General features: G+C 38.8%; 1 protein-coding gene across 2 annotated transcripts in view; it reads left to right on the plus strand.

The window, feature by feature from the left end:
* Positions 1-565: 565 nt before the first annotated feature.
* The window catches only part of LOC117418403 (dual specificity mitogen-activated protein kinase kinase 3-like), a 68107-nt gene continuing 41591 nt past the window's right edge, over positions 566-27081 (plus strand). Inside the window, exon 1 of one of the 2 annotated variants that reach the window (XM_034031406.3) lies at positions 566-1015. In XM_034031406.3, coding sequence (XP_033887297.1) covers positions 994-1015 — 22 coding nt within the window. In that variant the 5' untranslated portion in view covers positions 566-993. Of the gene's footprint in view, positions 1016-11241; positions 11461-27081 lie in introns of those variants that run through there. The other variant, XM_034031405.3, reaches the window with a different exon arrangement.

Raw genomic sequence — 27081 nt, forward strand, 5'->3', positions numbered from 1 at the left:
GCATTTGAAGGAACCTACTCCTTAAATGACACATTGAAATTAAATTTATAAAAAAGCCAGCTGCAGTAAATTCGTTAACACGCAGATAAACCAATCAAAGAAGCAAAGGAAGAATCGAAACCCCTAGTTCTCCTCGTGATCAGGAGCTCTGCTATAGAACTGTAGCCTGCTCTTTTTATGTTGCAGCAGTGATTGCTCGATGCACATCTCATCAGGGGGTTACCCATCCTATATTTAATTAGCATTACAGTGGAGTCAATAGAAACGCAAAAACACTGTCATAGTTTCATCAACAGGCATTTTACCAGACTTAGTATAGAAGACCTCTACCGGTGGAAAATTAAAGATGTATATTTTTATGACATATGGAAGCTGATTGGAAATCACCTTGTTTGAAACTTTCTCTCTTGCTAAATCCGAATTTGCCACTATGCCGCCCCAGCAGTGCACTACGAAGCACACAGAGCCCCAGTCAATGAGAAAGCAGTAAGCCCACACCTCCGCAACATTCCATTGGCTCCTGTCTATTCCAGTTCCATTTGGATTGGTCTAGAGAAAATAAATGACGTCACTAAAGCGTTCAGTTACCGAGGAGTGAGCAAAGTCTTGCAGCTTCCTGCGAGTTCTTGTTATTTCCTATTAGGTATTTTTTGTTTTGTTAAATTAATTATTTTAAATGATCGCATGAAACAGTAAGACTCCCATGCGCTACACGATCTGATCACACAGATGCGTGCAGTCGTGCACAGGCAGTAACATTATTTTTTTGGCATTGTTTTCTTCGGAGAATCAGGGCTGCAACCGCCACAGACAAAAGTTCCTCCTTGTGAGGCTTCTCTCCGCAAATTTCCTGAATCTTCTGGCGTTTGTTATTTACTGGATCGTACAGGAACAAATTATTTTATATCTTACTTTTTTGTATTTTGCTGCAACATTGTGAAAACCGTGCTCGACGTGTTAAAAGGACTGTGCAGTTAGTAATCGGGAATCAGTATGTCACTGTCTAAAGGCACCGGTAAGTTATGTCATGATTTCCTTACATGGTGGACAGGATTGCTTGCTTGTTCTGAATAAGGACCAGTAATAACTTTTTGTTTCAGTTGCATTGCAGCGGGAGTAGTGTTTCTGTTGTCCTATCCCACTAATTTCCCTTCTATTCCGATTACGCAAACCATTTCACTGTTGAACCATCCTACCGCCGGCCACTTTCGTGTGCATGTGGAAATATAAAACGACTGAAATGAAATTTGCAGTATCTGTTACATCATATAACGTAAACATTAGCACACGGTTTTGTTGCCAAGCAACAGTTTTAAAGATACTAGTTTAAAATCCCATTATCTAGAGAAAAGTCTAAGTGGAAACGAGTGCGGTTTGTGGCAGTTCTTTTAATATAATGTACAGGAAGTTTTAGAAGTTGCCCGCAACGTTGCTGTCTTAGTTTCTGATGACTCGGACTGGTGACAAAGCTAAATTTAGACGAGTAACTAGCCTGTGTTTAATGTTGGTTTCCAAATTAGTGTTCTGATAAGCACTCATGCTTTTGAAGTTGTGTTTTTAAATTGTAATTTACAATATATTGTGCTTTTCAAAGATGAAATGTATGACTGAGAAGCAGCCCTAAAAATTTTTTTAAAAAAAAATTGCTTTCAGTCTGTGGTGCCCTACATGAGTCGAGACACTAACATGCCATCATGCCAAGGGTGGACGATGGGTCTTAGTATTATATATATATATATATATATATATATATATATATATATATATATATATATATGTGTGTGTGTCGCAGACAACAGCAGTTAGATGTACATTAAATTAGAGTAGAGATGCAGCTTTCTAGTAAAACAAATTATTACATAACATGCATAAAATGAAAAATAACATGCAAAAACAAATTCCATACTTGTAAAGTATTTGTGCACCCTTACATTAGTATTATGTGTGCCCACCCTTTGCTTTTAAAGCGTGCAGTCTTTTTTTTGTATTTTGAAACCAGTTCCTGGCATCTTTCCAGAGAGATTTTTGCCCATTCTTCAACACATACAGCTTTGAGTTCTGCAATCGACTTTGGTTTCCTTTTTGCAACAACAAAATCTCAATGGGATTCAAGTCTGGGGACAGATGGCCAATCCATAACTGTAATCTTCCTTTTTTTCAGAAATTCCTTTGTAGACTTTGCAGAATGCTTAAAGTCATTATCATGCTGGAATACAAACCTCTGTCCAATAAGCCTTCTAGCACTGGGTAACAAATGAGAGTGCAAAATGTCTTGATATTTTGCAGCATTCATTGATCCTTCTACAATACAAAGGTCGCCAGTGCCTGAGGATGAAGCCCATACCATCACACAAACTCCACCATGTTTAACACTGGGCATGATTAACTTTTCTTTAAATTCCTCTCCTCTCTTCCTCCAAACATATTGTTGCTTTCTTGGTGAAAAAAAGTTATATTTTGGGTTTGTCTGACCATAACATTTGGTTGAAGAAATCCTCAGGCTTCTTCAAGTATTCAATGGAAAACTCCAATCGCTTTCTTTTGTGTATTTTTAACAAAGGTTTGAATCTTGGTTTTCGCCCATGGACATTCATCTTGTTAAGGTATCGCTGAATTGTTCGCACGTGAATTTCTTGACCATCTTCTCTCAATTCTTGTTTTCAAATCTTTTGCATTAATCCAAGGATTTTGCCGGGCTGCTCGAAATATTCTGCTTCCACATTTTGCAGAAATCTTTTCTGGTCTTCCACACCTGGCGCTAGTTGCAGTAGTTCCTGTTTTCCTGTTTTTGTCAATAATAACCCACACAGTGCTTTTCGGTAAACCAAGTCTTTCTGCTATTTTTCTGGTAGTTTCTCCTTTTTCATTCAGTTGTATCGCTGCCATTTTGAGATTGTTGCTGTACTCTTTAGTTTAAACCATTTTTGCTGCTTTTCTGAATCACACATTTCCGATGTGTTTTAGTAATAATATGGGGCAGCAGTGTGGAGTAGCGGTTAGGGCTCTGGACTCTTGACCGGAGGGTCGTGGGTTCAATCCCAGGTGGGGGACACTGCTGCTGTACCCTTGAGCAAGGTACTTTACCTAGATTGCTCCAGTAAAAAACCCAACTGTATAAATGGGTAATTGTATGTAAAAAAATAATGTAATTGTATGTAAAAATAATATGATATATTGTAACAATTGTAAGTTGCCCTGGATAAGGGTGTCTGCTAATAAATAAATAATAATAATAATACTATAAAGCTGAATCTCTACATTAATTTCTATCTTTCAATAGAACCATTAGAAATCACTTTGTTTGTGGTTTTTCTCATTTTAACTGCCCAAATATTTTGTCTGCGAGGGTGTGTATGTATGTATAGATATATATATGTGTGTGTGTGTGTAATCTAAATATATATATATATATATATATATATATATATATATATATATATATATATATATATATATATAATATATATTACATTACGCAGACCAATTCCAGACACAATAACTGAAACCTGTATAGTCAATTCAGAATTTTGTTTCTGTTACACCAAGTTCACACTAGAATTAAACTCTCCATTGCTATCAGGATTATAATTGATGATATGGAAGTACAATCTATTTATTATGGGGAAACAAGTTGAACGAGGTTGAGCTGGGATCAGTTGCTTCCACTCTGTGTCTGTTTTGAACAAGAAGGCTGTGTTCTTACTTCTCTGCTCAAGTATTTTTTTTTAAATTTTTTTTTTATGTTTTCGTTTCCTGTTGATCGTGCTCCTGCACTGTAGTTGGGTGGTGAATCATTGTAAGGTTGATACTTGTGAATGGGGCGGCTGACTCGCTTGCTGATTTGAGCTCTACAGTATGATGTCACCATGAGCAGGAATGAGTGGGAGGCTCAGCTGCCTAAAGGTTTGCTGACACTCTGGTGAAGGGTGCACCCATGAGCAGCTATAGAGGAGTTTCCATTAACCACGCTGTCACTCTGGAAACAATTCCAGAAAAGTTACCTGCTTGCTCCCCCCACCCCCACCCCCAAGCTTCACCAAGAGTTACTGTATCTATACTGTAGTAGCATTACTGATGCCACTTCCCTTCCCAGCTCATGTGTTCTTTATGGAGATGAAACATTCATTCTAAAGTCACGTTCCTATACCACTGACCTAGTTTTTATTTTAACTGCTTCTTTATCATTGCATCGTTACATTTTTAATTTCTAATGTACATTTTTGCTTTCAAATATAGCTGTTGATAGTTTACAAGTTAGCTAAGTATTAGATGTTTAGAATATTGCCTAAATATTTAACTGCTATCAAAATTATGCAGGCCAGATATTGGTGTTCGCCTTGGTGTTTACATAGCAGCAAGTGTACAGCGTAGGCCAATTTATTTCATACTCACTATTCACAATCTTTTCCATCGATAATCAAATGCTGTACACATACAGTCTTAAACTTTCTTATCTTTTTTTGATTGGTTGCAATCAGCCCCCATGTGCTAAAGTTTAAACATTTAACGTGATTTTAATTATTATTATTTTTTTCCCCCAAACTAACTAACTGGGCACATTTAGAATGAGTCCTTTGTGAAAAAATGTGCTACCGCCGCACTTGGCGTCACTAGACAAAGCTGAATCCTCAGTCTTAAATGTTTGTTGTAATCTAGGGACAAAGCTGTGTGGGTAATAGAAGTAATGACTTGTCTTCACTGCACTGTGCGTCTGAATTGAATAGCAGAGGATGAATAACCACAGCAGGAGTCAGGTTAGACATGCAAAACCCCCCAAAGGAACACTGTACTGCTGCACTAGCATTCGTCTCTGTAAGAACTAGGGGGCAGCCAGCACTAAGGAGACGCATTTAAATGCAGCTTAACTACCGGTACTTATTTGTTTAGTTGATGGAAGTCCAAGATGTGTGGCTAAGTGCATATTAGTATACTGATTTAGTGAATGTGGAATACTGTGTTAGCAAAGACGTGTTTAATCACACAGTTCCTGAATTATGTTTTTAACTGTGAACATAAAGGCCATAGCCACTGCACAGTTGGATCAATATAGTACGGTTGGAGTTGACAAACACTTTGTATTTTTTTTTCAGACATGTTGGTTTGGATTTCATAAAGCTTCTTCAGTATGTGCACAGCAGCTGTTTCTAATTGCCCTAGGAGTCATATGGGGCATGTACCCATTTAACAGTGCTGGGGGCGACTCTAAATAGAGTGGACTCCTTGGGTGTCTGGCACAACACATTAGAGGGTTGTATTGCGCTGGGCGCTTCACTGGTAAACGACTAAAATAAACCCTTTCACAATCGTGGCCATCATACAATAGATTTCGAAACTACTTTTTTGGCTTATCTTATTGCAGTTTTCTACATTTTCGTTCCGTGCATTTTGAATTCAACTTCCATATAAAAAATGAAATTAAAAAAACACATAATTCCCGTTCTTGGTCTGTTTCCAGTCTCTTGTTTCATAGTCAGACCATGAGAATGGGGCAACACTTGTATTTTGGTATAAAAAAAACATTCCACAATGCATTTCTTGTGTACAGTATAATTAACTTGTTTTATATTTAAAATCTCAAGAGAACTGGTTTCCTAGAACCTGCAGTTTTGGACTGTCTTGTCTATGATATTTAAATGTGCTTTATTTTGCTCTTATCTGCCCCCTATTTTACTGCATTTAATCCTGTACTTCAGAATACTGTAATCTGCCAAGTGTTTAACCTGTAGTATTTTGTATTTAATCATATCCTGATGTAACTATCACTATTATCTGCTGTATTATTGAATTGTGGTTTGTCACACTTGTACTTTGCTTGAACAAAAGTTAAGGTATTTCTTGCTCTTATTGTATTACTTGTATTGTAACACTTGAAATGTATTTGCTTAAGATTGTAAGTCGCCCTGGATAAGGGTGTCTGCTAAGAAATAAATAATAATAATAATAATAATGATATCCATTAGGTAGTCCAAGTGCTGTTTTCGTCTGTGCACCCAGACCTAAACATGTACTCAAACTAATTGTGCATCATTCTGCTTCCAGCAGTATCCACTACATGCAGCTGGAAGTAAGAGTGAAGGTTAAGAGGTAAGCGCTGTATCTTTTGCACTGCACAGTGCAGCAGGTTTAGGAAGAAAGGGGAAATGAGCCATGAGAATTTCTCTATGCGCAGCCTCCATACAGCTCTGTGAATGGAGTGCACTAAATCACTCAGCTTGTAGTGCAGCCCTGGTAAAAGGGATATTAAAAGGACTTAAATAAAGCTTATTGCAAGTGTTAAATGTTGTGTAACTACTAGTCACATACCCAGCTAGATGTTAAGCGCGTTATGTGTAGTAAAATACTTTTGTCATTTTCAATTTGAATGCAAAGATAGTCCAGGTTTTTATAGGGGGTTATAGGGAAATAACAAATACAAAATACTGTTCAAATTGTTAACCACTTTCACGAAGGCCATAATAAAAATACTGGTTTGCCGTAACCTGCCACCCATCATTTTTACCCCTAACAAATATTGTTTCGAACACCTTTTTCATATCGAAGACCCCACCTGCACAGTTTCTCCCAGTACAGTTTGCAATGCATGAACCATAACCCAAAAACCATTCAAAACTGACACTCAACAGTAATCATGCTTTTGAATGATAAGCCCAAAGTATAACCTCCACAGTTCCACTTTTGAAATGGATTTACCTGATTTATTTTAGGAGATACAAACTTTGGAAGGTTAACCAGATAGTTTCTACACCTAAATTTAAAATAATGTGCAGTATCTGTCTCCTAGAAAAAGCTAATTGAACAAAAAGATTGGATGAAGTTGAATGGAAGTACATATGTTACATTGAGTCAGGATTCGGGCAATCACAGATTTTAAAAATAACTATTTCACGATTTTGAGCATTTACAAATGATCAGAGAATGAAATAAAAGTTTAACAAATTATTTTGCTCAAATTGCGAAATGTAAAATAAAAACAGAAAAGAGACTTCTTTGGTCTTTCAGTAAAGTGATTTAATCAAAATGTGCTTTGAGCAAATTCACAGTTCCCGAGCAGATTTTAAAGATGCTGCTCAATCTGCAAATAGCAATTAATTGCAGTGTGTTTAAAAATGGGCATCAAGTGAAATACAAACTTTAATAAAATATAAAAATCAGTAAATGTATATTTGAGATACTTGTCATTGATTCATTATTTATTATTTATGCAGGACGTTAACAATTTAGGAGGATAGTGACCTCAAACATTAAACTTCACGCAAGTTTGAAATCATTCATAATGTTCTCGCCTTGTTATTTAGAAAATACATTTTTAGAGAAAAACACAATTAAAAATGGATTGTTTTATTAATATTAAGACTACTGTATGCACAGTACTTAAACTGCAAAATCAAATGTCAATCCATGGTTGTCAAATCTCTTTCACTTAAACAGTGAAAGAAAATTATGCTTATTAAACATTTTAATATTCTCATAAATCATAGGAAGGGGTGAACTATCACTTTTTAGAAAACAGGCTTTGTAGACCCCGATCAGCACCAGACACAGCCATGCCTCTGGAATAACCCTACTCAAAATGTTTTATTTTAGATAACGACAACTTTGGTAAATGAACATTTTCAAGAGGGACCATATTGACAGTTCCACTGGGCTACTGAGCCTCATTTTAAAACACTGTTTTGATTGTTTAGATAAGAATGGTCAGGTGCAATTAAAGTACTTCAATCAAATTAGATATAAAGAAACCATGAAAAATCACAATTTATATTTAGAAACATACAAATCACTGTTTTTGTATTTGTTTTTGCAAGACTTGCTGCTGTGACATTTGGAATTGGACTGAACGTCCTTACGCACACAGAGGCACTTCTTTGTTTGACAAAACTTGTTGCACTGGCAAGAAATGAAACCTCACATCCAGTGGCGCGGGAACAATTTGTATAGTAGGGGTGCTGAAAGCCATTGAACAGAACTGTAACCCCTGTATATGATGGAAGCAGGTGCACAGCACTTCAGTCCAGGGGGTGCTGCCGCACCCCCAACACCCCTAGTTCCAGCACCCCTGCTCGCATCTTCAAAATCTGTTTGAGAACTGTGCATTTGCTCAAAGCACATTTCATTAATTTGATTATATCTCTTTAAAAAAAAATTTGCTCAAAGACTGAAATTACCTTTCATTTCATTCTTTGATTATTTTTAAATGCTCAAATCGTGAAATGGTTGTTTTTGTCGGTGATTGACCTAATCCTGACTCTGATTGTAATATATGGCTCATTCCACACCAGCTCAACCAGAAAAGGGGCATTTTGTTGCTCGACCGTCTCAGATTTTGCTAGAAAAATTCACCTGGGGGTTTTCGGGCCTGCTGAGTTCAGAAATGCTAATCATTTTAATTTAATTTTTTTTTAATTTCCCCTTTAAGCCGTGACCTGGCAAAGGTCAACCTAAAGTGAAAAATCACTCTGGGCTCAGCTTAGACGCTACCATCACGTGTAGCACCTCGTTCGACTCATAATGAATAGGGCTTTAGAGAAAAAAATACCAGGAGCGCCTAACTCACTTTTGGCAAGTTGCCAGATGAGGGGTAAGTGATGAGTTTTATTTGAACTTCAGCACAACTCTTTACCCTGTAAGGGGATGCTGCTCCTAAAATGTTAGTATTGCTGTAAGAACCTTAGGGACCACTCTTTTCAAATTTTGTGAAACATTTTTGGTTTCAAGTACCCTCACTGGTCATGAACCCCATCTGAAATTTGAATTTTTGGTATTTCTCCAAAAAATCACCCAAAGATAGATGTTGATGAGATCTACAAGAATCAAGCAAAACATTTTGGTATCCGTGGATTTTGGATTTTTGGCTCCTAAGTGAGGTTTTGGTGGTTTCAAATGTGTCACTATAACAAAGAAATCAAAGTTCGACACACAAGTTCATAGTCCCTCAGCTCCAAGCTAATGCCTGGAAGCACACCCTATCACTTTTTACTCTAGATTTAACTGCAGACAATGCAAAATTGAAAAATAACGGCAGTTTGGTTTGGACTGTGTGGCACTTTAGCCTCACCCAAGTGGCCGTAAGCAATGACCGAATGCGTGACAAATGCAACTTCAAAAATCTGCCCCCCCCACTTGAGTTATTTCAGCCTAAACTTGGTAGAAATACCAAAAATTCAAATTTTAGAGGGAGTTCATGACCAGTGGGGGGATTTGAAACCAAAAGTGTTTCACAAAATTTGAAAGAGTGGTCCCTAAGGTTAAACGAGTTGCTACACATGATGGTAGCGTCTAAGTTGAAACCAGGGTGATTTTTCACTTTTAGGTTGAACATTTTTTTTGATTAGCGTTTCTTAACTCAGCAGGCCCGAAAACCCCCAGGTGAATTTTTCTAGCGAAATCTGAGACGGTCAGGCAACGGCTCTGGTTCAGTTGGTATGGAATGATCCATATATATGTTTGTGTGGAGTAAATAGACAATTATTTTGTGAAACAAACTTGTTGGATTGTTGCACTTCCTGCTGATTTTGGGCATGATGTCATAGGAACCAAATAATAATCTCTTCAGTGCTTCTGTGCCAGCTACTGTTTGTATTATTGGCAGTGGGAGACGGTGAAGCAGACACAGCGATGAAGTACAGACTAGAGCAGATAGGAGTAAACTGTCAAACCCTTTAAAGTAATTTTATCTAACAAAATAGTTCCATTCATTTTCTCCACCATGCACATCCATTCATTATATCCAGTAGGTCTTAAATGTGCAGTTTTGAAAGAAACAAGTTCTAGCGCCTGTAGTTTCATTTTAAAACCTTATTATTGTTATTTATTATTATTTATTTCTTAGCAGACGCCCTTATCCAGGGCGACTTACAATTGTTACAAGATATCACTATTTTTACATACAATTACATTATTTATATATATATTTTTTTAACATACAATTAAAATTGGGTTTTTACTGGAGCAATCTAGGTAAAGTACCTTGCTCAAGGGTACAACAGCAGTGTCCACCACTTGGGATTGAACCCACGACCCTCCGGTCAAGAGTCCAGAGCCCTAACCACTACTCCACATGATGTGGTTCTCCTGTAGGTTATCTGTAGGTTATCTGTTTGCACTTGTACTTCCTGGAACAGCAGTGTCTTCTGGCTCATGCTTCTAGCTGTTAATTTAATAGCATGTCAGTTAATAGGGGAAGCAGTGGGACAATTTCCTCCTTCAGGTGACCAAGCAAGTGCAATGCTAATTGAAAGCATGGCTTGCAAACAGATTTCTTCACCAAGTGTAGTACTGTACCATAGATCATGTTATTATAATAAAAATACAAGTTTACTGCTGCAGAATGTGTGTTTCTTTCAAAGCGGGACATCTGAGCCTTGGAAGCACACAAGCTGTAAGTTACCAATGAAAGCCAGTTCTGCAGGAAGTGTGATGGAAGCTGTGCAATGTAACCGGGCCTGTGGCTTTAACAATCCCAGTTTTGTAAGTGCTTCTCATTTGTGTTGAGTCCTGCATTTTTACAAGTAATACAGAAGCACAGTGCTGCCTTCTTCACGTGCTGCTGGTGAGCTCTCTTCATTGTTTCTGTGTCTGAAGCAAACAGCCAGACACTTGCCTTTTGATATTTCCAACAAAATGGAATGCTGTTTTGTAATTGTTAGACAGCTTAATAAAAAGTCTGTATTTTCATCGCCTTGTTTCTTATCAAGCTGAGTAGTTACTCATTAAAATAGGTTGCTGTGGTGAAGTGTTATTCCTCTTATATCCTGCCATTGCATTCTGGGAAATTGTACAGTGCTTTGGGGCCGGTACAGGTAACGTGTCAATGCTTCAACATGGGACATATAAGGACTAATGTGCTATATTATGAAAAGGTTTTCTTAGTAACAGCAATCTGAAATTAATATTACTGTTTTTTAAATAGTCATTGTACAAGGCAGTGTGTGTTTTTTTTTTTTTTTTTTTTTTAACAAGTCATGCACAAAGTCTATGCATTTATCATAGCAGATATAAAGTATGGTGTGGGATTCCTTGTGTTAATTCAGTGACTAATGAAACATCCTGCATTGGGAAACAATGACCCAGAGCTTAAAAATAATTTTGTAAATAGCCTTCCTCAGTGGCCTCTGTGTTGGCAATCTGCTTTCCAACTTCCTGTGATTGACGTCAGACCAGAGTACCTCCCCCCTGGGCTGTTAAACTTGAGATTCTTTGCCAGTCACAAGTGAAACAAGTTGAAACCTAAGAAAGGTGCCTGGAACAAAGCTCTTTGTACAGCAAGCTTTGTAGTTGAGACCCACTGCTGGAAAAGCTGATAGCGGTGTGCACTGTGCATGAAAAACACGCTTGTTTATCTTCTATCAGAAAGGCCAGTGCATTTGTGCAAGGTCTTTGAGTTTCATGTACTTCTAACTTCCTTGAAGGTGTGTCACATCTGTTTGTATAATTTCTGGGAACTCATGGACAAGAGGGAAGGTAAATTAGCCTTTTTGACACGTGCATTGCAACAGACTTAGTTAAAGTTGCATTCAATGTAGGTGTATGCATTAATAAATATGTATTGCTGCTTGTAGAGTTTTATATAATATACTGAAACATGTCATCTAGTTTTATGAGGCTGCAGAGACATGGTATGGTTTAAAAACACTGCATGGTTATTGTTATTGATTTTATGCATTTGCCGGTGCTTGTAGACGCATTTCAATCTATGAAATGGAAGCTAATGGGGTTCTATTGACTGTGAAATGTTGCTTCTAATGTGGGCGTGCATATGATTTAATGAAAGCTTGCACTGAATATAAATGTAGTTGTGAATTAACTCTAAAATGCATCAATGCAGTAGAAGAAATTACTTTAACACTGAGTCTATCTTCACTTTTACTGTAAGACTGCCCTTTCATTTGGACTGTTTTGTTCTGTTGCTCAATCCTGAATGCTTCATGTAGATCATCAGAAACAGCGACATCATTGAATTAATTGACATTGACATGCCTCAGATCTGTCACCAGTTTAAGGCAGTCTCCATTTGATTTTGTTAAGCTCTGTCTGTACTTGCAATCTGAAGTTGTTGACAACGGCTAACAAGCATGATATTTAAAGTGACAGGGTGATTTAGTTGCTAAATGAAGCTCCTATCAATTTGATCCATGTGAATAGATGTTTTATACCCATGTCCACCAATGGGAAAAAGCCTTGCATTTGGCCTTGGTCTTCCCTTCCAGTTATGATAACTTTTATTGCCAATTATAGGTCACGTCCCACTTGGATCCTCTTCACAGCAACTACACGTATGACATTGCTGAGAATGCAGATCTCATAATGTCAATGACAAAGCATTCGAAATGTGAAAACAACAACGGCTTCTATATAAACAGATTAAGTGTGTTTTGTCAGGTTATCATTTGTTTTTTATTTAAATTTAATGATTTCTAAAGTATTTGGTGGCTACCTCTAGTGAAGTTGAGTGTACGTTTTCTTGCACTCTTTGCATGACAGGCCTGACACTGCAAAGAGTGCGCAAGAAATACCTTGATTAGAGGTAGCCACTGAACACTTGAAAACATACAATTTAAGCACCTACACTCTCTCTCTTTTTTAAAATTTTTATAATGAACTTGCAGCCAGGAAGGATTTTGCATTGCTTGAGAAAGAATACAAAGAAAGCAGTACCCCACTTACTGCAGTGTAACATTCAGTAAGTTGCAGAATATTTTGTATTTGTTTGGACCTCTCTGTTTCCATGGCAGGTAGCTATTTGTGGCTGCAGCAGTTCGTTCTCTGGCTGTCCACAGCTCAGGATTTTGCTGTTCTGTATGTTGTGTACTATGCATTGCAGCAGTTATATATCTAATGGAATAATTGCATCCCCTGTTGTGCTTTCGCTAGACACGGGCAGTTTTGGAAGAAACACATTGCTTAATTTGTAGTTTCTAATGATCAATTATGATATAATATTCCAACTGTAATGTCTTACACACAAGTTGAAGTAAACCACCGTAAACTGATTCATAGAGTGGTTATTATATGGGATTAGTGCTGGGATGAACACAGGATTTTCATTTTCGTATAATCAATCATAATTTAAATATTTGTTTGGATATTCGTTCATTTTCAAAAAGTAATAAAAGCCAACAGTTGGGCACTGTTTAAGCGAGGCATTTCAGAGTGACGTGCTTGCCTTTTTTCTGTCCCATGAGATTCTGGCTCGCTCTAAAGCAGCACAACGCATTTTTGACCCAGATGGCTTTCCATAGAGATCACTAAGGGTGTGTGCATGCATAATCTGGCTTGTTTATTTTTTGCTGTCTATAACCTTTAAATAGAGGCTCAAGAGCTGCTGTGTTGATCTTGTGTGTTAAATCTCACATATCACACAGAGCTCTTTTTCATTTGCCATTTTTTAAACTTCTAGTGAGGTGATAAATAAATGCAAGGTATTTTTGTCATTTCTAGCGAATATGAACATCTGGTTTTTGTTTTTGTTTGTTTGTTTTTTTTGTATCCGAATACATGTCAAAAAATGCTTGCTTAAATATTCTGATATTTGTCCCAGCACTATATGGGATACAAACATAGTCAAACTGGAAACTGTTAAACAGCAGTATCGGAATAACTGATACAAATTATTTGAGGAAGGTCCAATTGTTGTTGATTTCCCCTTCTGGTTTCCTTCACTGCAGACCTAAACCCAGCTTGCAAGCACAGCAGTAGAAAGCCACTTCTGCAGTGTTTGATCCATGCCTTTACAGTAGGCCCATTTAATGCTTCAATTTGCAGGAAGATAATGCTTTTACCCAGATAACAGTCTGCACAAATCTGTGGAATGCGAATAAACTGTCTGCTTCAGACAAGAACCATTCCCAACCACTTTACACAATTACAATGGCCTTTCATTGCTGTTTTCTGTGCAGTTCTGTGAATTTGCTGCACTTTCACAGTCTAGCATTTATTAAGGCAGAATGTACAAGTTTCTACATGAAATGCGGTGCAGCTGTCCAAGAAAAGGCTGCTTCCATGGGAAATGAGAATTCCACAGTTCTGCAGTGCAAAAGCCTCAAGGATATAGAAAGCATTCCAACCCCCTATCCTCTCTTTCAATCAGTGTATTTTAATTTAACCTTTTGTATTCTGTGCTGAATTTAATACATGGGCACATATTTACATTTAAGGGATAGGCCTGTACGTATCTGTAAGCAAGACAACCAGGCATTCTCCAAGCAAGCTCAAAGCTATGGACTGCTATAGAGAAGTATGAAAAAAATCTGTTCTGGAGAAACTAATCTGAAACAATGGTCTCAAGCATCAAGGTAATGTCATTTGAAACTATAATCTTTTCTTTTGTATGATTCACTGTATGGATCAATGTTTGTTTGTTTGTTTGTTTGTTTGACAGAACTGAAGTTATAAATCATTGCAGCATATCTTATCTTGTGTACAGATGTCATTCTGGGCAGGGACACAATTATAAAATAAACGACGTTTTAATTGTAGATCTTGAGCACAGGCTTTGTTTTTATTTTTAATTTTTTTTTTTTTTGTAATGCATTGTGTGTCGGGTGTCTCTTATGTAACAGAAATAAATTTAGACATTGGATGACATCTCTTCAAACAATAAAAGACACATGATCTATGATCTATGGTTGCCCTGAAATGCAAAATGATAACAAAAAGAAAGTATGCCAAAAAATATATAGTGTCTTCTAAAAGTAGTGTGCATTGTTTGTATAAAGCACGCACCATTTTAATACCTGCCAAAAGAGTGTCTTCAAAAACGTGTGTGTTTTTTTTTTTTTTTTTTTTTTTTAAATGCATGCCAAGAAAAATGTGTGCCAGAAATAAGACTTTTAAACCAGATGTGACATAGTCCCTTCAACCAAACTCGTGTAAATTCAGGTTGAATATTCTAATAACAAATTCAGGTTTAAGTTTGATGGAGCATTTTATTTTGAAAATTAGTACTTTGTTAAACCCAGCACCTTATTAATTACAAAACAATCCTGCATTTTGGAAACAGGTGAGTGACAAATATAAATAGATTGTGTAGCCTTGTGACACATCTGTGGCTGTGTATTAACCTTTATATTAACTACTAAAAGCGTGTAGCTGTGCTTTGTTCCAAGAATACCTGGAATTTTTTAGAAGTTAGTGAATGCTCTTGTGCAGGTGTGGTGAAAGACAAACAGTTCATGACTAACTGGTGCAGTGTAGTCCGGGTTTAGTGCTGGCTTGTAGCGACAGCTCCCGGCCAGTGCTTGGCCATCTAACAAAGACAAATGACAAACAGTTAGCACGTTTAAGAAAACACGAAATGTTCACGATAATTAATGATGTCCGTTTTCCTTTTTGGTCAAATCTCGTAACCACATCAAAGGAACAGATCACTGGGGCCACTTCCCCAAAATACCCTCCGTTACGCTGTCTTTTGGTGGTGCGGCCAATCACGTCTCTTCCAATCCGTGACTGACACATCGCCTACCGCATTCAGGCGCAGACTTCTGGTATCGTGGCCCCACCCCCTTCCTGGGTGGCCTTCTTCCGACTGACCCTGGAATGAACTGCCAAACCATCCATTACGGGGCACTCTGCTCCGGTTATACAGTGTCCTCACAGGTCAGGAGGGAGATTATTGACTAGGATTCATTTGCTGTCTGTCACAATATATAAACAGTATATATATTACCACATTGATTTACAGGAATGCTCTGAATGAAGGTCAAAATTAGGAAGGGACGACTTGAAACTTCTAAAAAATCCCACAATATTCTTGTCGAAACATTATGAAACAAAGCACAGCTACACACATTTAGAAGGGTTATTAAAATTAACTGAAAGTACTCCTTTTCAAAATAAAATGCTCCATCAAAATTTAAACCTGAATTTGCAACTGCCAACTTGTTTTTGACCATTTCAGGAGTTTGGTTGAAGGGACTCGTCACATCCGTTTTTAAAAGTCCTATTTCCGGCACGTGTTTCTTGGCATGCAATTTAAAAGATGCACGCTACGTTTTTGAAGACACTTGTTTTTGTGGCATGCATTTAAAAAGATGTGCCCTTTATAGAAAAAATGCAAACTACTTGCACATTGAAAATTGCACATTACTTTTAAAGACACTACTTGTTTTCATTTTGCACTTCAGGTCCACTGTAATTATCTTATAGTTAGTGTTTGAAATCTCAGTATATTCAGAAGCTTAAATAAAATGAAATGAATTAGTGCAAGTCTTGATCAAGACTTGTTTTTTAACTGCTTATTCTCAAGAGCATCAGGAATGTAACCGAAACCAGTGTGGGTAACTCCCCAGCCCATGTGCTTCCTGGCTATTAGGGAAGGTGTGTGTGTGTGTGTGTGTGTGTGTGTGTGTGTGTGTGTGTGTGTGCAAGGTTACAAGACTTTTTCTGGGCGGTTTCTGTACACCGGGTATATAGGAACCAAAAAACAAATGTCACAAGAAATCAATCAATCAATATGTATTTTATATAGCGCCTTTCATAGTGGACCACCATCACAAAGCACTTTACAAGATCGTGAGAACAATGCATAATACATTAAATACAGGGCATAGTACATTCAATAAACAGTAAAAAAAAAAAAAAAAAAAAAGCAAATACATTAAATACAAGGCTAGGATGTGAATTCTAAACATTGTGGATGCGTGTGTCATACAGAATCGTACGAAATAGATGGAGTGAAAAACCTGAAATAGCAATTTAGACAGCAGCTAATAACAGATATCAGGTTTAAAGAACATTGAAAGCAAGAGAGGACAAGTGGGTCTTGAGAGATGATTTGAAGCGAGCGACTGTGGGAGCTTCACGCACTAAAGCTGTGAGAGAGTTCCAGAGAGTCTGGGCCATGAAGCTAAAAGTGCGCTCTCCGAGTTTGGTGCACTTTTGCTTGGGTATAACAAGCAAGCCCAGAGGACCTCGGCTTGCGTGCAGGGACATAGCGGGTCAGCAGGTTAGAGAGATACTCTGGACCTGTGTGATGGAGGGCCTTGTAGGCAAGCAGGATAATTTTGAAAGTAATCTTAAGAACATAGGAAAGTTTACAACCGAGAGGAGGCCATTCAGCCCATCTTGCTTGTTTGGTTGTTAGTAGCTTATTGATCCCAGAATCTCATCAAGCAGCTTCTTGAAGGATCCCAGGGTGTCAGCTTCAACAACATTACTGGGGAGTTGGTTCCAGACCCTCACAATTCTCTGTGTAAAAAAAGTGCCTCCTATTTTCTGTTCTGAATGCCCCTTTATCTAATCTCCATTTGTGACCCCTGGTCCTTGTTTCTTTTTTCAGGTCAAAAGTCCCCTGGGTCGACATTGTCTATACCTTTTAGGATTTTGAATGTTTGAATCTGATCGCCACATAGTCGTCTTTGTTCAAGACTGAATAGATTCAGTTCTTTTAGCCTGTCTGCATACGACATGCCTTTTAAACCCGGGATAATTCTGGTCGCTCTTCTTTGCACTCTTTTAACAGCAGTAATATCCTTTTTGTAACGAGGTGACCAGAACTGAACACAATATTCTAGGTGAGGTCTTACTAATGCATTGTAAAGTTTTAACATTACTTCCCTTGATTTAAATTGGCCTTTTTATAGTTTCCCCACATTGTCTAGATGAAGACATTTCTGAGTCAGCATAAACTCCTAGGTCTTTTTCATAGATTCCTTCTTCAATTTCAGTATCTCCCATATGATATTTATAATGCACATTTTTATTGCCTGCGTGCAGTACCTTACACTTTTCTCTCTTAAATGTCATTTGCCATGTGTCTGCCCAGTTCTGAATGCTGTCTAGATCATTTTGAATTACCTTTGCTGCTGCAACAGTGTTTGCCACTCCTCCTATTTTTGTGTCGTCTGCAAATTTAACAAGTTTGCTTACTATACCAGAATCTAAATCATTAATGTAGATTAGGAATAGCAGAGGATCTAATACTGATCCCTGTGGTACACCACTGGTTACCTCGCTCCATTTTGAGGTTTCTCCTCTAATCAGTACTTTCTGTTTTCTACATGTTAACCACGCCCTAATCCATGTGCATGCATTTCCTTGAATCCTTTCTGCGTTGAGTTTGAGAATTAATCTTTTATGCGGGACTTTGTCAAAAGCTTTCTGGAAATCTAAATAAACCATGTCATATGCTTTGCAGTTATCCATTGTCGATGTTGCATCCTCAAAAAAATCAAGCAGGTTAGTTAGACACAATCTCCCTTTCCTAAAACCATGCAGACTGTCTCCCAGGATATTGTTACCATATAGGTAATTTTCCATTTTGGATCTTATTATAGTTTCCATAAGTTTATATATAATAGAAGTCAGGCTTATTGGTCTGTAGTTACCGGATTCAGTTTTGTCTCCCTTTTTGTGGATCGGTATTACATTTGCAATTTTCCAGTCTGTCGGTACAACCCCTGTGTCAAGAGACTGTTGCATGATTTTGGTTAGCGTTTTGTAAATAACTTCTTTCATTTCCTTGAGTACTATTGGGAGGATCTCATCTGGCCCGGGGGATTTGTTTATTTTAAGAGCTCCTAGTCCCTTTAACACTTCTGCCATTATGCTAAAGTTATTTAAAACTGGATAGGAACAGGTCAACATGTGGGGCATGTTGTCCATGTCCTCCTTTGTAAAAACCTGTGAAAAGTAATCATTTAATATATTTGCTTTTTTTTTTTCTTTGTCTGTGATTTTGCCATTTGTGTCTCTTAGACATTTAACCTCCTCTTTGAATGTTCTCTTGCTGTTATAATATTGGAAAAACATTTTGGAATTGGTTTTAGCCCCCTTAGCAATATTGATTTCTATCTCTCTCTTGGCCTTTCTAACTTCCTTTTTGACTTGTGTTTGCAGTTCTAAGTACTCTTTCTGTGTACTTGTTTTTGGTCCCTTTTAAACGCCTTTAAGTGCCTTTTTTCTCAGAATATTTTTTTTAATTGATCTATTAAACCATTTTGGCCATTTTGTTTTAGATTTAGATTTGTCTACTTTTGGGATGCAATTGTTTTGCGCCACTAGTACTACATTTTTAAAAAACAGCCATCCTTTTTCTGTGGATGTTTTCTCTATTTTCCTCCAATCTACTTCTGTTAGTCTCTGTTTCATACCTTCATAGTTTGCTTTTCTAAAATTGTAAACCTTAGCTTTAGTCATTACTTTTGGGGTTTTAAAAAACACTTCAAATGAATGGAAGCAGTCATTTGTCATTTCCATCATTTCAATTTCGTCCGTTGGGCTCCCCACCGGGTTTTCCCATTTTATACGGGGGAAGTTGAAATCCCCCATTAGTATGGCTTCTCCTTTTCTACACGCATTTCTAATGTCATTGTATAACACATTATTTTGCTCAGCGTCTGAATTTGGCGGTCTATAGCATGCTCCTATTATTATGCCCTTTGAATTTTTGTCCATTATTCTGACCCATATTGATTCGGCGTTGTTTTCTTTGTCCAGATTTAACACCTGGGCTTCAAAACTATTTATGTATAGCGCTACCCCTCTGAATCTTCTGTCCTGCCTGTCTTTACTATACAGTGTGTACTCACTAATGTTATATTCGTCTCCATCACTCTCAGACAACCAAGTTTCTGTAACACCTATCACATCGTAGTTACTTATTGGTGCAGTAACTTCAAGTTCTAACATTTTGTTTCTGAGACTTCTAGCATTAAGATAAATACATTTAATAGCTGTCTTACCTGAGTTGTTGCCTTTGTTATGATGTGGTCTCCCTTCTGTTTTTTGTGTTTTCCCCCCTTCCTTTCTAGTTTAAATGCTTCTGGACCTCCTCAAGGAGTACATTGGTTCCTTTTGTTTAAGTGCAGTCCGTCCCACCTATATAGATTGTCCTTGTTGTAGAATATGCTCCAATGTTCAAGAAAGATGAAGCCTTCCTGTGTGCACCACGATTTCAGCCATGCATTTTGATTTTGTATTTCCAGCTGTCCATATGGTCCTTTGCAAGATGCCGGCAGTATCCCAGAAAATACCACAGTGTTGGTCTTGTCTTTTTAATTTCCTTCCTAGCTCTCTGAATTTGTTTTGCAGGGATCTTGGCCTGTCTCTCCCAATGTTGTTTGTACCGATGTGGACGACTACTACCGGGTCGTCTCCTGTTCGTTCTAGGAGCCTGTCCACATTTTCAGTACTTGACAGAGACTCTTGGAAGGCAGCACACTGTTGTAGTAAGAGGGTCCAAACTGCGCACTGAACTTGCTGTGTTTCTCAATATGGAGTCCCCAACAATCATGACCTCTCTTGTAGTCTTGTAATCTTGTAATCCTACAGGTAGCCAGTGCAGCTGGGCAAGACAGGGGGTAATGTAATCATGTTTTTTACATCTGGTAAGGATCCTAGCAACAACATTTTGAACCAGCTGCAATCGGTTTATGGCGCTTGACAGAAGATCACCATAGAGAGAGTTGCAGTAGTCGAGTTGAGAGGAGATGAATGCATGATGGAGTATCTCTGCATCCGGGAGGGAGAGGTCAGGATGGACCTTTTGAGATGTTTCGGAGATGGTAGAAGGAGGATTTGACTACAGAGGAGATTTGGGCATCAAAGGTGAGGTTACTCTCAAGAAGTACAGTGGGGGTAGGCAGCAGCAGACAGTTTCCAAGGTTCAAGGCAGCAGTATTGAGATTCGTGAGTTGAGTTTTCGATCCTACTAGAAGTTGTTCAGATTTGTTAGTGTTGAGCTGAAGAAAAGTGGCAGACATCCAGGCCTCGATGTCTTGGATGCAATTTGAGAGCCGGACCATGACAGAGGGACATCCAGGGTCTAGTTTTAGGTACAGCTGGGTGTCCTCTGCATAGGAGTGAAACATGAGGCTATGTTGGCAGATGAGGTGACCCAAGGGAAGCATGTAGATGTTGAAGAGAAGAGGCCCAAGAACGGACCCTTTAGGGACACCGCAGTTAACCGAGTTTGCGTCAGCACTGCTTCCATCATAGAAGACGGACTGCACGCGTCCAGATAGGTAAGAGGACAGCCAGGAGAGGTTCCAGAGATCCCAGCATATTTTTGAAAGTGGTCAAGAAGTATGCTATGATCTATGGTATCAAAAGCAGCAGTTAGGTCCAGGAGGACAAGGACAGAGGGAGCAGCAGCATCAGCATTAAGCAGAAGATCATTTACAATCCGGAGCAGAGCAGTTTCAGTACTGTGATGCGGCTGGAAGCCAGACTGCAGAGATTCGAGTTTTGGAGAGAAAAGGAAGATTGGATATGGGACGGAAGTTAGGTAAGACAGCCGGGTCAAGAGAGGGTTTTCTGAACACTGGTGTTACTCGGGCAGTCTTGAGGATAGCAGGAACCTAGCCTGAATCCAGGGACAGGTTGAGAGTGTGCATAATGGAAGGAGCAAGATCAGGAACACAGAGATGGACAAGATTTGTTGGCCAGGGGTCCAAGGGGCACGTGGCAGTAGTTGATTTCAACAGTAGGCTTGAGACATCAGTAATGGAGAGAGGAGAGAAGGAAGAGAGAGCAGGAGGGGCAATCGGAGGGGAGTCAAGGTGGTCGAGTACTATACTGGGTTTGTGGCAGGACAGCGAAGAATAAATGGTGTTGAATTTGTTCCAAAAGAAATCATGGCAGGTTAGAGAGGAGGATGAATGGGAGGTGGATTTATCGGTGGCTGGATGCAGGATTTGATTAATGGTCTTGAAGAGAATATTTGGTTTACCGTGTCCCATAGATATGATTTCTGAGAAGTACTTCACCCTGGCAGCAGCGAGCGCGCTCCTGTAGCTACTGAGGTGATCGGTCCAAATCTCTTTGTGAACTGTTAGTCCAGACGACCTCCATTTGCGCTCAGACTTGCGGCAGGCAGACTTAAGCAGTCGAAGTTCGAGGGTATACCATGGACATTTGCAATGTTTCTTCACTGTTCTGGTTGTAAGCAGGACAACCGTGTCGATCTGAGTAAGGGTGGCATTGTAGAGGGACACCACGTCATCGACCGAAGACGGGAGAGTACCAGTCAGAGGGGAAGAAGAGACACATTCCGAGAGTATTATAGGATTTAGCAGATTTTTGGGATGGAAGGAAATCACAGTATCAGTAGTAGCTGAAGGTGCAGGAAGATTAATATTGGCAGTGATTAAGAAATGGTCAGAGAGAGATGCTTGAGACTGAGAGATTGGAGATATCAAGACCCTTTGTGATGAGCAGATCCAGGGTGTGTCCACGGGTGTGTCCACGGGTGTGAGTGGGAACGTTGACAGATTGAGAGAACCCAAGACAGTCCAGGAGCGTGACAAAGTCGGTCACTAGAGGGGAAGAAGGCAAATCGACATGAATGTTGAAATCACCTAGGAGTAGAATTTTGTCACTTGAAGTGCAGATAAGGGAGAGGAACGTCGAGAACTTTGCAATAAAAGCAGAGTTATTTGGTGGATGGTAGAGAACAGCAAGGGTGAGGGACATGGGAGAGGGGAGCTTGATAGCGAGATGCTGAAATGAAGAGAAGGCTGGCATAGAGAGAGTTGAGGCAGCAAGCAGAGAGTTGGCAATAACAGCAGTGCCCCCACCTCTACCAGTGAGGCATGGCTTGTCAAAGAGCGAGTAGCCATTTGGGGTGGATAGATTTAGTGAGTGCTTATTTACAGAGTGCCAGGTTTCTGCTAGACAGAGAAGATCAAGATTAGTATCAGTTATAAGTTTGTTGAGAAGCAGAGATTTGTTAGTCAGAGAACGGCAATTTAGGAAGGAGAATTTACCGTTTTGTAGCAGGCAGTACAGGGGGAGAAGGGGTAAGTAGCGGTATCTGAAGCAAGTACTTGCCAGTGTTCATACTAGGAGGACAGAAAGAGTGAACACGCTTTGTCCAGGGGATCCAGACGTTTGGTGTCACAGTAGGCCTCTAGTAGCCATTTAAAGAGGTTTGGGAAAGGTCCTTGCTCTGACTGCCACAGCTCAGACTGCCCTTGGACGTGTGGCCCTTCGACTGACTGGCGCTTAGAAAGGCTGGCGTTCTTAGACACTGTTTACCAAGTTATACTATCCTGTAGGCCTAGAGGCATATACTTAACACAATATTATAATCAACCTCACAATTCAATTCAACACAGCCCAGCACAGTTAAGAAAACTTAATTACAATTATTAAGTGCACATGTAGTTACCTCAGCAAACTACGATTTGAACTATCAAATTGACTGCAATCCACTGACCTATTTAGATGTAGATTCAACCAGCAGCACAGATTTCATGAATCACTCCTGATAATAATCGATTTCAATCCCTATTTGGAGCCTTGGAGTCCTCAAGCTCTTTTTGTGTTGAGAACTGATTGCAATGTCTCCTTGCATTTTCACAGTACAACTTTCTTAATGCATATATACAGCAGTACTTTGTATAATAATGTGCACTATGCATGTTTTCAGTTACAGATTGTTTGCTCTTCTTCTTTTGATTACTAAAGTGTTCTCAATGCATTATCGATGAATATGTCCGATATTCGATTAGTAAATTGGTTGCGGATTGCACCTCTTCTGGTCGTCCTTTTCTCTACCACTTCAAGTGCAATTGTGCCTTGGTAGTTTTTTTTTTCAAGTGAAACTATGCTTATTGTCAGAGTTGTCAACTGGTATAGGGCATCTGTAGTCATTTACACAATATTAATGGGCTACAGCTGTAGCTTTTAACAGTAGCTGTGAGGGGAGAGCCGTCAGTGTTTCTTGGAACTAGTAATTCCTCTTGCATCGACCAGAACCTCACGGTCTTTTGGGCTGTAGTGTACAGTTACTTTGTGCTAAAAACAGCACATTAGTAGTATTTGTGTGGGCTTAATAGCTACCAGTCCGCTGGTGTACTGCCACAGTGGCTTCAGTTCAAGGTGGAGATTTATTTCCCAATATCCAATTTCTCTGTGCTTCTGGGCACATTTAATATTACAATTTGGCTTGTATAATTGTATTAAATATGTATTGGGGTTTTTAAAAGTAGTGTACAGTATTCAGGGGTCTGTAGTTCATTAGATTTAATATAGAGGGTAATAAAGATATCATTTTTTAAATTTGTGATTAAGAATGACCAGCTAACCTTGCTCACCTGCAGCGTTGACACAACATTCAAATTAGGTAGAAAAAAGACAGAGATACAATTGATTAATATGTTTTAGAAAGGAGAATAATACAAATAATTGTGTGTATCAATGTAATTGCATCATCTGTGTCACATTATAATTGTCTAATAATTATAACGTGACACAGAAACCTAAAAAAAGATTTAGCCTTCCTGTTGTGATTTCGATCATGGGAGAAAGGAAGCTGCAGGTTCTCAGAAGTGGCCAGTCTGTCTGTTATATTTGTGATTTCATTCCTTTTTCAGAATCCTCTAAAACCCACCATGTTCAGTTTTATACTGCCCTATCCTGGAACCTCCCTCTTTCATAGTTTCAGAAAGCAGACCTTGGTTTATTGCATTTCCACAGGGTACTTTCAACAGTGTGGACGCAAGCCCCCCTCCCCACAATGCATGTTTAGCATATGATAGAGTAGGTGTGCTGCTGTTACTAGCCACAGCAAGGGGTATTAATGAGGCCTTCTTTTTTTAGGTTTCTGTGTCATGTTATAATAAAGCTCCAGAGGTCGTGCTAGCTTTTCTGCTAGCTTTTCTGTTCATGTGTTCCTGAAACGCACATGCCCAAAATTTTCGTCCCATCCATTGGATACTAAACGATCAGTTGTTAACACAGAGGCTAATAAACTCCAGGGATGTGCATTTTGGTACATTTTTATGAACGTCTAAACTGTATGCTATATCATAGTTTAAAGTAAACAATCTCTATGTATAGATGTACATATGAGTACAGACACACTTTTCTTTATGCTAGTATATACTAACAGTAGACTGTTCCCATGACAACGAGACAGGATTCGAAGCAGTGTTTGTTGCCTTCATCTAGGCGTGTTTTCATATTTTTCTGCATTTTAATAACAGCAACAGCATCGCGTGTCTGTCATTTTTTTTTTTTTTTTTTTTAAATCTACAAAATCTACATCTGTGTGTGTGCATTTTTTTTCCCAGCAGCTTTTTCACACACACACACTACATACAGTACATCTTGCCATCTCTATAAACAAGCCACGGGTACTGCATCTCCCATTCAAAATTATAGGAACATATTTTTCGTTTGTGTTTTTCTGCATTACTAATGCTTGCAACTGCTTTGGTCACTGTAGTACAGTACAGTCTCCGGCTAAGAGAACCCCCCTCGGGAAGCAAGTGAAGTGTTCTCCTAAAGACAGATTTGACCACCAGACACAATACGAATCAATAAATAAATGTGTTACTTGTCATGATGCACGTGCATCAACATATGAAATGAACTGAATAAATGTGTTTAATAAACCATAATAATAAAGTAACAGACAAACTAACATTTAATAAACTAACTGTCAAACTAAACTGACACACCACCCCTACACAAGTTTAAAAAAAAAAAAAAAAAAAAAATATGCAGCAGCAGTATATACAAGACATGCGCATTATTTAACAGAATGATGAAGCAACTCGCCAGAATGGGGAAACGCCACTTGCTCGCCGACTTGTGTCTGATTCAGGTTTTTTTTCAAGAGCTTGAACAATTTCCAACTTTTCTGTAGCAAGAGAAACAGCGGCGCATTTTGCCGTTTTGTTTGCATGCCATTTTGTAGCGATGAGGTGCTCTCGTGGAAATCAGAATTCAAAACGAGTCAGTGATATGACGGAAGTTCTGGCAAGATTTAATACACCAATCGGTGTGCCTCAAGATGTTCTCACGATGACAAGTTGCTTTTGAAAAGACTGAATAAACCATTTGAATTTAAGTTTGATGATAATGAGTTATCAGGTTATAAAACACCATTACTGTATCAAATGTGAATGAATCGCAGTAGGTGTCAAGGTGTTATTTTAAGCGAAGTTCCTGTTCCTATAAAGTGTATTTCCTTCGGCGAAGTGTTTTCTTAGGAGGTGTTCCGCGGAGACTACTGTACTTGTACAGTCAAAAGATGCTGACTGCTTAGCAAAAAAGCTTCCGACTGACAACTGCTTTGCCATATTGTCACAGACTCTGGTCTGGTGCCAGAAACGTCTGAAAGTAAATATCCTTCTTAATATTGCTGCGTAAGCCAAATGAGGCTTGTTGCTGCCACCTACAGGACTGGAGTGTGCCTTGATCAAGGCTGTTATATTCCAGAACAGTTTTTTTTAAACAAGAAAGTATTTCACGGTCATTTTGCTACAGTGCAATAGATTACCACGAATATGCATGTCCGTTTCCTATTCTGTGCGTCAAGATTATGGTACGGCAGGAAATGTGGAGATACTTTTATAAATATTCTGCATCACAGATCACAGCTGTGCAGGGGGTGGGAACGGCGGCAGCAGATGCAACCGACCAGAGTAGAAGAACAGGCATAGACCAGCGGCAGCAGCAACAAAACATCCATTTAACAAAACACCCATTTAATCACCAAGTCTCTTCAGAATGAGATAGGGAAACACTGTAGTTCAGGGAGAAGGAGCAGAGAGCGAGCAGACTGGCTTTTAAATTGATTTGAATACTTTTGCTTTTTTGCACTACCTTTTAATTAATTATTGGTGTCCTATTCAGACTCCTTCAATATCTCATGTACACTTCGGTTCCCCAAGAGGACAACATTTACATAAATCTCATCAGTCATGTTTATTGTGGTAAATTCTAATATGTCTGCTGTTTTTTTGTTTTTTTTTCTTCAAAATTCTAGTGGCGTATGGATATCTACCAGTGATTTGCCCCTTTTTGAAAAGAAGTGCCGACCCATGGTGATATGCTGTAATATCAACACCCCCCCATGTGACCTTGTGGCGGAGTGTCCCGCCCCTATTTATTATTTGTATTTTTGTTTGCGGCACGGATAAAAGCGCTGTGTCTTTTGTTATTGTTTTTTATATTTATAATTTAAAAACCCAGTGAGGATGCATGACTGATCAGCTACTGATTATTTAACTAGCTGACAGTCATGCATCCTTACCAAACGCGTGCAGACTGTGGCCGAGGGGTAATAAGATAATTAACAGCTAGTTAACCCCTCGGCCAGAGTATAAGAACCTGCAGCAGTCCTCCCACGGC

This window comes from Acipenser ruthenus, chromosome 13, assembly GCF_902713425.1.
Source record: "Acipenser ruthenus chromosome 13, fAciRut3.2 maternal haplotype, whole genome shotgun sequence".
NCBI lineage: Eukaryota > Metazoa > Chordata > Actinopteri > Acipenseriformes > Acipenseridae > Acipenser > Acipenser ruthenus.